Here is an 11,452-nt window from a genome sequence, read left to right as displayed (position 1 = left end):
CTTTTGCTCCATTGTCAGATCATAAGAAAATCACTCTGAAATTAGGGGGCTCACAGAATACGACTAAATTACGAGGATACTGGAAATTTAATAATACTCTACTTAAAGACAATTCTTTTAATGATAGTATAAAAAATCTAGCCAGTGAAATTTTTAATGAAATTGCGGACAATGAATATACACAAAAATGGGAGTACTTCAAGTTTATGACAAGAAGTATTGCTGTAAAGAGAGGTGAAGAGTTAAAAGCCCTAAAAAATAAAACAGAAGCTGAATTACTGAGCAGAATTGGTTTCCTCTTATCTAAACCCAACTTATCTTCTGAAGAGGAGCTAGAAGTCAAGGAGATACAGTTAAAAATAGATCAGATTTATATTGAGTTAGCCAAAGGTGCATTTGTGAGATCTAGAGCCAAGTGGCTGGAAGAGGGGGAAACAAACTCCAGCTATTTTTTTGCTTTGGAGAAAAGAAATGGTCAAAGAAAGTCGCTAATTATGCTTAATATTAATGGTAGTAAATGTACTGATCAAAAATTAATATCAAATTCAGTTTTTTCCTTTTATAGCAACTTATACAAATCAGAATTCAACAACCCCTCTTGTGAAATGTTAATTGGTAAGATTAAAAACCACATAGCCACAATTGACGAGGACTTGAAAAAAACTGCATCAAAACTGCACTTTTCAATTTATAGATACTATTGAAATGTTTTATAAAGGAATTAATAGCTCAATGATTATTAACCACAACACCTCTAATAGATTCGATATAAATCTTGGTGTTAGGCAAGGATGCCCGATTTCACCTTTTTTATTTATCTTAGTTGTTGAATTATTGTCATTAAATATAGTACATGATACAGATTTCAAAGGCATCTCTATATTCAATAGAGAAATTAGAATTTCTCAACTGGCGGATGATACAACCCTTTTCCTGAAAGACAAAGAACAGTTGGTCAAAGCTATTGATCTAGTTAAACAGTTTTCATTAGCATCAGGCCTGAAACTTAATGTATCTAAATGTGAACTATTGCCCATACACAACTGTGACGATACTTTCATAGATAATATCCCAGTAAAAACCTTGGTCAAGTATTTTGGAATTCATATAACAAAAAATTTAATAGCAAGGCAACACCTGAACTTTTCTGGAAGAATTAAAAAAAACTAGAGATATCTTTAACCTTTGGCTTCAGAGAGACTTGACATTATACGGCAGAGTCCTTTTGTCAAAAGCTGAAGGCGTCGCTCATTTTGTTTATCCATCTCTTTCTCTGTTTGTGAATGATGCCACTGCTAATGAAATTAACAAGCTTTTTCTGGACTTTGTCTGGAAAAATAAAACACACAAGCTTGAAAATGCAGTTCTATCTAACAGCAGAGCGGAAGGTGGCCTTGAAGTGCTTAATTTCATTGATATTATAAATACTTATATAAATACTAATTGGTTAAAAAGATGTTTGACACGTCAAAATTCATTGTGGTTCTTCATCCCCAATCATATTTTTGAAAAAATTGGTGGGCTTGCTTTCGTTTTAACCTGCAACTACTCACCTGACAAGCTTCCGGTCACGCTGTCCAAATTTCATCAGCAATCACTTCTTTCCGTGAAACTATGCTTCAATCATAATTTTTCTCCTCACAAAACTTTGTTATGGAATAACGAGTGTATTACTATTAGGAATAAGTCTCTTTTTTATTCCAAATGGTTTGAGAGAAGGATAAATAATATTTTGTCTGTTTTGGATGAACATGGTCTTGTCCTCTCCTATGAGAGTTTTTTATCGCGTCATAATTTTCCTATACCTTTCAAAGAATACAACTCTGTGATAAGAGCAATCCCCTCTGGCTTACTTAGTTTAATGGAAAGTCACTTATCTTTCTGTGAAGAAATTAGACCAGAGGACAAATCTGTTTTACTTTTGAATGGTATCAACATACAAGACAAGAAATGTAACAATAAACATATAAGGAGAGTTTTTCCAAGATAAAAAGAGGTTTTCTCCACGAGGAAAATTTTATTGCCGCTCTCATTTAGAGGACATAGACTGGGAAAAAGCATGGCTTTTACCTCACAAATACTGTATTCATAACAAAGTAAAAGAAACTCATTTCAAAATTCTTCACAAAATATATCCTGTTAACTCCTTCATTTCAAAATTCATGGATGTGGACTGCTCTTGTGTTTTTTGTGGGCATACTGATGAAACTTTAAACCATCTGTTTTTTGAATGTAATGTCACAATGCAATTTTGGTCGGACTTGTGTTCTTATATCTTCCCCCATGTTAACATGTCATACTGCTTTTCCCTTAAAGATGTTATATGTTATTATGAAAATAAGAAGAACAAGTGTCTTCAGTACTTAGTTAATTTTTTCATTTTATTTGGTAAATATTTTATTCATAAGCCTCCAAACCAACCTTTCCTCATTTTTTAATTGAATTCAATTCACTTTATAAATCCCTAGCCTTAGTTAAAAATAAAAAGAATACAACATTTTTAGACAACTATGAAAAGATATTTGACGTACTCCCTGGCATTTAATGAAATTTATGATAACAGAGATTAGTACATACATATATGTGTTGACATGACAATATAGTTATTTATTTATTTATTTATTTATTTATTATTGTTTAATTTTTATTTTATATGAGATCTCTGCTGTAGTTATTTATTCTATTCATTGACCTTTTGAATGTGAAACAGCTCTCATGTGTTGTGGTATGTGTTAGTGTCTGACACTTTGTATAAATTGAATACTTAAATAAAGAGAAAAAAAAATAAATCCCAGCACTTTCTGTGATGTAGTATGCTTGCTTATCATAGGAAGTCATTAGAAATGACTCTTTACATTAAGGTAGTAGCCTAGTGAGCCTAGTAACAGAGTGTTGGGGAATCACTTTTTTTTTTCTTATTCATAAAACCGCAGTTTTTGCAAGTTCCCGCAATTTCATCGCATAAAATTGCATAAATATCCCGCATATTCCATCGCATTTTTTAAGAAAACGTGCCGCATAATCAAGGATTTTTGCCCGCAACAATCACAAAAAAACTCCGCATTTTTCTGGAAGGACTGACTTATAGCACTTTGTAGAAGGAGCTTTCTAAAGTTCACTCCATTCACTTGTATTAGTTCACGGGGCAGATCTGCCTCCTCCAATATGGCGGCGACGTCGACGTACAGTCCAGCGCTCAATGAGGCGTCTACGTATATATGTCTATGCCTTCCCCTACCATCCTGGGAAAAAAAATATCGCGCACCGGAGTCTGCACTGGAGTCAACTGCATAACTGACTATGCGCGATTAAAGGAGGAAGTGGGGCAAGCTGTCCTTTCAAAGTAAAATTTCAAAATAAAAGTCTCAGAACATAAGCGTCAAACAGCCCGTCTCCAAATATTTTTCCTCCTCTTATGTAAATGCCCACCGAGCCAAAAGTATTGGTACAGTTGCTGCCAGGGAAACATTGTTGCGACCAAAAATAATTTTCCTACAAGCTGATGTTTAATTCAAATATCAAAATAAAGTAGGTGGAGTGAACATTGTGGGAAAGAGAGCAAGTTGAAGTTCTTGGAACTTTTTGGAGCTCCTCTGCACTCTGTCAGTTGAGTCCTCCACTCTGGATGTGGACATTCTGTCTCATACACACCAATATAAAAATCTGAAAGTGGCTGAAAAATGATGAATTTTTGAACTGTGATACAAGTATGAAGGTTATGGAAAAACTTGAATTGATATGAGAAAGTCCCAATCTTTGTGAATGTTTCAAAGTTTGAACGGATTTCCTATGAGAACGTATGAAGGGGTGGGAAGAGTTTGAAATTGAGTGGGTTTCATGTGATTTCTAATTGACTTTCATTATAACTAAGATATGACAAAGCTTCAAATAAAGTTGAAAATGAAAAGTTTAAACTAGATTTGAAAGATGAATAATACCTTGAATGTAGACAAATTGTGGAATATTTCAAAGTTTGCTGGCTGGAAGCGTGAATGAGTTTTTAAGTTTTGAAAATGCTTGAAAAAGTGTCAAAATGTGGGATTTTTGAACATTCCGTCCATTTGCTTGAATAGGGAAAAAATGGCTGGAAAACATTAAATATGGTCCGTGTACCTTCCGTTCATTCTATTTCCAATTTTGAAACGAAAATCGAAAAACGAAAAAAACAGGCATTTTTCTTTTTTCAATATATGTAGCAGGTTTTAAAAGACCAACCAGGAGCCGTTTTCTATTAAAATACAGCCATAAAATTGGATTTTGTGTTGTTTTCCTATTATGGATTTTTATATTCCCAGATAAACACGAAGAATCCAATCTATGTTAATCCAAAATGCAAAAATGCGGGGATTTTTTAACATTAAGCAGTATACCCGGACCCCGGAAGCAGTATTTTAGCCTTTTTCCCACGATTAGCGCGTCTTTAGCAAAACAGTAGCAGATTCGGTTGGCAGGAGTTTGAAGCCTGGGCGAGATGGTGTCTCTCGAGCCCTATGGAAATTTAATAAGAGAAATGATAGCTCAAAATCTCTCGCACGCGGACATTTCCACGAATTTATTACAGATAGGTGTGCAGAAAGGATGTTCTGAAATGAGTGTCAGGAGATTTTGTGCACATCACAACATTTCCAGGAGGGGACATGTATCGGACACACAATTGGAGGTTACGATCAGCAGGGCAATAAATCAGGTAGGTTATTTTGGTTTTCTTTGACAAGTCACATTTACATTTACTTGATTAGGTTTTTGGATAAATTGTACGAGTAGTTTTACATCATCTCCATACTTTTTACTTACTTAGTATACTTGTGAAGAAGAATGTACTCTTACTCCTCTACATTCGGCTACACTGAGCTAGTCGCTTTTCTTTTTTACCCATTCAGTATTCTAGGCAGCATTATCATCATTACACTCCCATCTGTTTTATATTTCATATTTCATGTTGACTAGGTTACATTTCACGGCTTATGTTGATTCATCAGACAGGGTCAACATATGGCCGAAAGATGATGACCGGGTACCTGTCTGCAATGGGAGTGGTTGCTGGTGAACGCCGGGTGGGGAAGATTTTGAGAGCAACTCATCGTCCCTATCACGAAATGCGCAAACGTGTAAGTATCTTTTGCGAGCCTTTAATGTTGTGGTATATGGTATAATGTATTTTACTAGCTGACTTTTACTTGCTTTTTCCCCCAAAGGGCGCACGTAACCTTAACCCCGTCCCCTACAGTGCAGAATACATGGGACACAAAGTCCACATCGACCAGAACGAAAAATTGGTCATGTTCGGAGTAACACACGTTCTCGCAATAGATGGGTACAGCAGTAAGGTCGTTGCCCACGCAACCATGCCTGTCAAAAATAACCTCACAATCTATGAAGATGTTTACAGGTTAGTACAGTGCTTCTCAACCTTTTTTTTTTTTTGCTTTAATACCCCCTTCCTCTGATTTCTGATTCCAAGTATCCCCTAGGGCAAAAACACATTTTTCAAAACAGTTTTTTGTGACTTTTTCTGTCATTTTTGCAACTTTGTTTTCTTTTTTGCAATTTTTTGGACCCCCCCACACCTGAAGCCTACAGATGACTCTAGATGTGATTTATTAGCTGGAAAATACAATAGGGACATAGCCTGAAGCCTCACACAGTTCCACTACAAATTTGAGAAAAATAAATCACATCTAGAGTCATCTGCAGGCTTCTGTTGCACAATTTATTTAGGTATGTCATCTCATGTAATTGTGGACACAATGCACTCATAGATTGCAATATTCTTGATCTATCCTATATTGCAGACTTAACATTTGATGAGTCAACATTTGATTGAGTCATGTTTCACTATTTTATAGATCAGCAGTTCTTGAATATGGGATGTGGGACCAGGTCAGGGTGGACCATGGCCGAGAATTTTACTTGTCCCTCTACATGCAGGAGATGCTGTCTAACCACAGACACAACTTGCAAAGGCAACCATATCTCCAAACACAGTCAACAAAGGTGAGGTAACGTGTTCCTTAATGTACAAAATGTGCCTTGTTTATGCCTGAAATGAGACTATGCTTTGGAGATGTTACTCAGATGTTACGTACTGAACAGCAAAATAAACTCTAGCAGTGATTGTTATTGGAATATATAGCTAACAGAAAATATCACTTAACCTTAACCAGATGCACCCTTGAGTAGGGATGCTTGTAGGTACCCCTACACATCAATGGTCCTCCTCCTTGGACACCCAATCAGCCCTCTTCATATTGTCTGTTAATTTTTTACATCTAATATAATCCTATTTCCTCTCACCATGTTGATTTTGCAGACTAAATTGAGTGGGGATTTTTTTTTTTTTTAAATTGAGTGTTGGTTTTACATTATCCACCTAAAAAAAAATCTACCCTTTTCTTGTCTACAGAATCATACGGTAGAGCGAATGTGGGTAGAGATCAACAACCGGGTAAATTACCCATTGAAGGAGGCCCTCATGCAGCTGCAGGATCAGGAAGTCCTCAACATGGATGACAACATCACCAGATACTGTACATCTAACCTTACTGCTGAGCTGTGCAAGATTGGCATAACAAGAGCTGTACTTGCATGGAATGCACATAGAATCCCAGGTGAGTTACATAAAAAGAAAAAAAAAAACATGTAACACATTACAGTCCAGTCCTTTTTTGTGAAGTTTTTCTTTATTTTAAAGTTGACTGTGAATTCAAACAATAGCTGCCATTGTGTGACCTATGCTTTGCTTCACAGGCAAAGGAACCCCCAATCATTTGGCAGCAGGAGGATGTCCAAAAAAACTAGATGATGATGATTTGTTGCCACATGCCTCCCAAGCAGCAGACATGTACCAGCAGGATGTTGGCTCTTCACTTACTAGAGTCTCCTGTTTTGGAACTGACCCCTTCTCAAATGAGGAGGACAAAATATCAGCAGAACAACGATTTGCTGAGGGGTACCCTGACATTTCAGTTTTATTAGACTATGTGGTAAACTATAATTTTGCACCTTTTCAGGATGCATTGCTGTATCTGATAAACATTACACAACAATATGCATGAAAATGTCAAATAAAAACAAGTTGGTTCTGGATATACTGTATATTTTGTTGCTTTCATTGAATTGCAACTAAAATCAAACACAATCAACAATACCAATGTTAAACATTGAACTATGTTCTCCACCAAGTGAACATATTTTTCTAAAGTGCAACATGAAATACTAAAAATATTCTGTATCCTCTACAGCTGTTGAACAAGTGCAAAATTCCAACTGACTTTGAACAAGGCAATTAGCCAGATGTACTGTAACAGAGGTAATCAGGCTTAAATCACAGAATGTGATACAATCACACTTAAGGGGTTAATCCATCTTAATTACACCACCCAGTATGGAGAGAACATTGTCAAGACTGGTCAGCCTGTGTGCATTGAAAGAGAACTCATCTGCCCTGCATTTGAGGCACTGGTTGGATGTCAGCATCCACTGGTCAACGCAGCTTTTGCAGCCAACAAAGCTTTTGCAGCATACGGCAATCACAGGTTCTTCCATTAGTCCTGTTTGATGAAGAAAATAAAAAGGACAATACACATGCAAGATTAGAGTTCATTATATTATTTTCTCTTTATCTACATATTACATATGTTTAAAAGCTTGGCAAGGGACAGTTTAACTTTAACATGCAAAAGTGAATTAATGTTTGATTCACTTGGACATTCAATTTGATCCTGCTTAAAGGTAGACTTTAATATAGACCAATCAACAAATTATGTTACAGACCTTTGCACACAATACAACCAAAGGCCTCCTTCATGTGTGTTATCATGGTGTTGGTCAGAACCAGCATAGCGCCGCTGGTGCTGCTGGCATGTGCTGACAGGTCCTTCATTACTGTGGTGACTTCACTCAGTCCTTGAGCAGCCAAGACCACTTCTTCTATTTTATCATGGACCTCCTGAAGACTTGTGGAGTCCACATCTTTAAGACTACAAGGAGGGACAAAAACGACAACACAAACATTATACAATATTCACCAGTTGTGTTCAGATAACCTTTTTTCTAAGAGAGATGGTATTAAAAACAGAATGAAAGACAAATATTAATAGGTAGTAACTCAAATTTTTTACCTCAGTTTCTTTCCCTTTGTTCCATGCTGGAACTCATGGAAGATCTGCTCTGGGACAGCAAGAAACTTTTTTGCATTTTGCTTCCAATACTTGGAGCCTAGCAAGTGAGGAAGACAAATCATTTAGCAGATATAATGTAAACACATTTGCAGCTAAACAGAATACTTTGTGGGTCAAAAAATTATGAGACAAAGAGAGCACAGTATTGAAGTAGATGGGGCAGGTAGTTGATCAAACAAACTATTATTATGTAATTACTAATTTTTTCAATTAGTACCTCTTGTCCCTTCGGAGTCCACGATCTCATTTCCCTGGGCATCAGTCAGGATGAGCGGGTCATCACTCTGCAGGGCATCATGTATTTTTGCAAGGATACCTGTGGTTGTTGCTTCAAACTCAAACAGTCTGAGTACAACCATACGAGTAGGCTTCAGTTTCCCCTGGCTGAGCTCAGCAATGAAAACAGACCTAGAAAGTGGGAGTGGTTTACATCAAGTCGAATCAATTAATTCCATCTCAAACACATAGTCTACATTACAAAAACAAATACAATTATGTTGATTTATTCATATGTAGCTTGCTAGTCAATTGTAGGGGCTGTGAACTGATGAAACTAGGTTGTACCTTTGGAAGGTGTTACTCATGCTTGCTCGGGGGGGAGCAGGAGCTATGGCCTGAGCAGGTGACCCTAGAGCAGCAGTGGGCTGTGCTGTACGGTGGAACTGGAAACGGTTCTGGCCTGACAATGGATGACTCTGCTCGGCAACTGGTAGACCAATATCATCCCCATGAACCTCATAGTGGCCACGAGGTCTTAGGTCCAAGCAGCTGAAATGTCCAGCCGATCCCGGGAATATCGCCACATTGTCATCATCAGTTATGTACAGGCTAGGAGCATATACCTTTGAAAGAAAAGCATCAGCTAAATGTTAATTACAGATATGTACAGCCTACCAAACATTTATTTTTATTGCAATGCTATTATTATAATATTCTATTGCTCCCCCCCTCAGCTCGCACACACACACACACCAGTTCTCTCTCTCACACACACACACACACACACACACCAGTTCTCTCTCACACACACACACACACACACACCAGTTCTCTCTCACACACACACACACACACACCAGTTCTCTCTCACACACACACACACACACACACACACCAGTTCTCTCACACACACACACCAGTTCTCTCACACACACCAGTTCTCTCACACACACCAGTTCTCTCTCTCTCTCACACACACACACACACACACACACCAGTTCTCTCTCACCCACACACACACACCAGTTCTCACACACCCACACACACACACCAGTTCTCACCTTAATGAGTCGGCTAGCCATGTGCCATGCATAGCATCCTTTGGTCTTAGCATGTTCTCCAAGCAAACGAAAAAAGTGTTACCTACCTGAAATATTCTGGCGATTTTATCTCCCATCATGTCGGTCTCCTTAAGCGTGAGCCTTTTGTTTCCTTTAAAAAGAATAAAACTCGACTCCATTCTTACCGCACCGGCACCACGCTGAAGTTAATTAAACTAGGCTACCGCACGAAGGTACACGGACCACGGACCGCACTGCTTCCTGCAACGCGGATCAATCCGCGCGATAATTTATTTTATTTCCGGGCTACAGGCTACAACGCGTAAAAATTGAAAATTGAAAATGGATATACAGAAATTCGAGGCCTTTCGCGAAAACTACATTTTAGGTCAGAAAATGCAATGGTTTTTTTTACACCGGGTCATTAAATTGGTTGTCCTATTTTTGTTTAAGAAATGACAATAGAAAAAATGGCCCTAAAATTGTTTTTTGATTTTCGTTTCAAAATTGGAAATAGAATGAACGGAAGGTACACGGACCAAATATCTCTGAAATTATGATTGATATCAATGAGAAAAGTAATAGTGCAGCAATCCCAATTGAGATGAATATTTTGATGTTGGGTTGTGCTTCCAGCATTTCACAACCAATGTGTGGGGCTCAATGCTGGAACTATTCAAAGTTTGGAACTATCAGCTGCCCCATGACACGCTTCATTTCCACATTCTCAAACTCCAACAGGAGTCTTGAGGTGCATCTCATTTTTCTTATTTGTCGTTTCCTCGCTCCTCACTTGAACCGGAAGTTGTTCTTGTCCGCCATCTTGAAGGCTGTCCCAATGCTCTTATTTGTGCTCCGAGAAGCGATCTCTGAGGAGTGATGAGCTAGGACACATCAAGGAAGTTATATTAAATCGGTTGAGTGCCAGGCTTTGAAACCTTTTTTTGTAGTGGCCAAACTGTGTAATTACATCCTCATGTGATGCACTGGGGCCCATAAAGACATTAGGCTAGTTCGAGACGAACTGCCTCTTGGCTGAGTAGTGGGCAAGACCAGGCGGCAGCAGCAGAGGGCTGAGCCAAAAGGCTGTGATCAAGTCGAACAGTTTTCCAGTAGCCTTCAGTCTGTGCAGGGAGTCACAGAAACACTCACATCCTAGATCTAACTCCGACTGATTTAAATGTTATCAGACACTTTTATCAGTCTGAACAGTCTTCAGTTGATGTTAATTAGGACACCACAGCCTATTACATGTCTTCACAGGTGATCTGTAGTTTCTGTTCATGGATCAACCACCATTTTCCATACATTCTCACATAAATCAGCTTCATATCAGTTTGCTGCTTTTCATAAATCATGTGAGCAGACCCGTCCCTCTCAGACTACATTAATAAATGGAATACATTAAAAGTCAAACACAAAAAACACAATAGTTTTCATTATTGATCTGTTAGATATACTGTTGGGATTTCACAAGTGTTTGTGTTATGTGTAATACTTTACAGGCCGATTTAAGTTAGTCAAATGTCAACAATTATTTATTCTGCTGTTTATAATATGAACGTGAGCTATTTAGTCTCCACACCGGCCACACAGCATGTATTCTGTTAATAGAATAGCCTACACCTTCAAAATCAGACAGATAAGATCAGAATCTCTCCATTTCAGCAAAAATAAAAAGTTTCTATAGAATGTCATATAGTTGGGTCCATAGACATATATACGTAGATGCCACATTGACTGTGTTGGCCTGTTGCCGCGATACGTTAGCGCATCCGCCATATTGGATGTGGCAGGTCTGCCCTGTAAACAAATACAAGTAGATGAGGAAACGTTTACATTTAATTGATTTTGATGAATCGTTTTTATATTCAATTATTTATATTCATTTAAGTGCTAATAATGACAATCATTGAAACAAAAATGAACAAAGTCTGCAAATCAAAATAAGACACTGCAACTGGCAGTGAGTCTGCTTTCTTTTCTTTTAGC

The 11,452-nt window shown here is 37.7% G+C and overlaps 2 protein-coding genes across 2 annotated transcripts; one reads left to right on the top strand and one right to left on the bottom strand.

Moving 5' to 3' along the window:
* Positions 1-4,471: 4,471 nt before the first annotated feature.
* On the top strand, positions 4,472-7,055 carry LOC140992418 (uncharacterized). Its single transcript, XM_073462721.1, has 6 exons — positions 4,472-4,687; positions 4,980-5,108; positions 5,196-5,389; positions 5,847-5,994; positions 6,404-6,608; positions 6,748-7,055. Exons 1-6 carry the CDS (start codon positions 4,472-4,474, stop codon positions 7,053-7,055), a joined length of 1,200 nt encoding a protein of 399 aa, XP_073318822.1.
* LOC140992300 (uncharacterized) lies at positions 7,054-9,219 on the bottom strand. Its single transcript, XM_073462604.1, has 5 exons — positions 8,745-9,219; positions 8,398-8,588; positions 8,121-8,217; positions 7,774-7,979; positions 7,054-7,550 (listed from the first exon to the last, which is right to left on the bottom strand). Exons 1-5 carry the CDS (start codon positions 8,762-8,764, stop codon positions 7,357-7,359), a joined length of 708 nt encoding a protein of 235 aa, XP_073318705.1. The 5' UTR covers positions 8,765-9,219; the 3' UTR covers positions 7,054-7,356.
* Positions 9,220-11,452: the final 2,233 nt, after the last annotated feature.

This window comes from Pagrus major, chromosome 24 (genome assembly GCF_040436345.1).
Source record: "Pagrus major chromosome 24, Pma_NU_1.0".
Lineage (NCBI taxonomy): Eukaryota > Metazoa > Chordata > Actinopteri > Spariformes > Sparidae > Pagrus > Pagrus major.
The sequence above is the reverse complement of the archived record's forward strand: the minus strand, read 5'-3'. Positions and strand labels throughout refer to the sequence as shown.

Coding starts and splice junctions, on each gene's coding strand:
- LOC140992418 (XM_073462721.1), top strand. CDS start 4,472: ATGGTGTCTCTCGAGCCCTATGGAAATTTAATAAGAGAAATGATAGCT. Junction 5,109..5,195: donor ATCACGAAATGCGCAAACGT/GTAAGTATCTTT, acceptor TTTCCCCCAAAG/GGCGCACGTAACCTTAACCC. Junction 5,390..5,846: donor ATCTATGAAGATGTTTACAG/GTTAGTACAGTG, acceptor ACTATTTTATAG/ATCAGCAGTTCTTGAATATG.
- LOC140992300 (XM_073462604.1), bottom strand. CDS start 8,764: ATGAGTAACACCTTCCAAAG. Junction 8,589..8,744: donor ATGAGTAACACCTTCCAAAG/GTACAACCTAGT, acceptor CCCACTTTCTAG/GTCTGTTTTCATTGCTGAGC. Junction 7,551..7,773: donor TGGTTGTATTGTGTGCAAAG/GTCTGTAACATA, acceptor TTCATCAAACAG/GACTAATGGAAGAACCTGTG.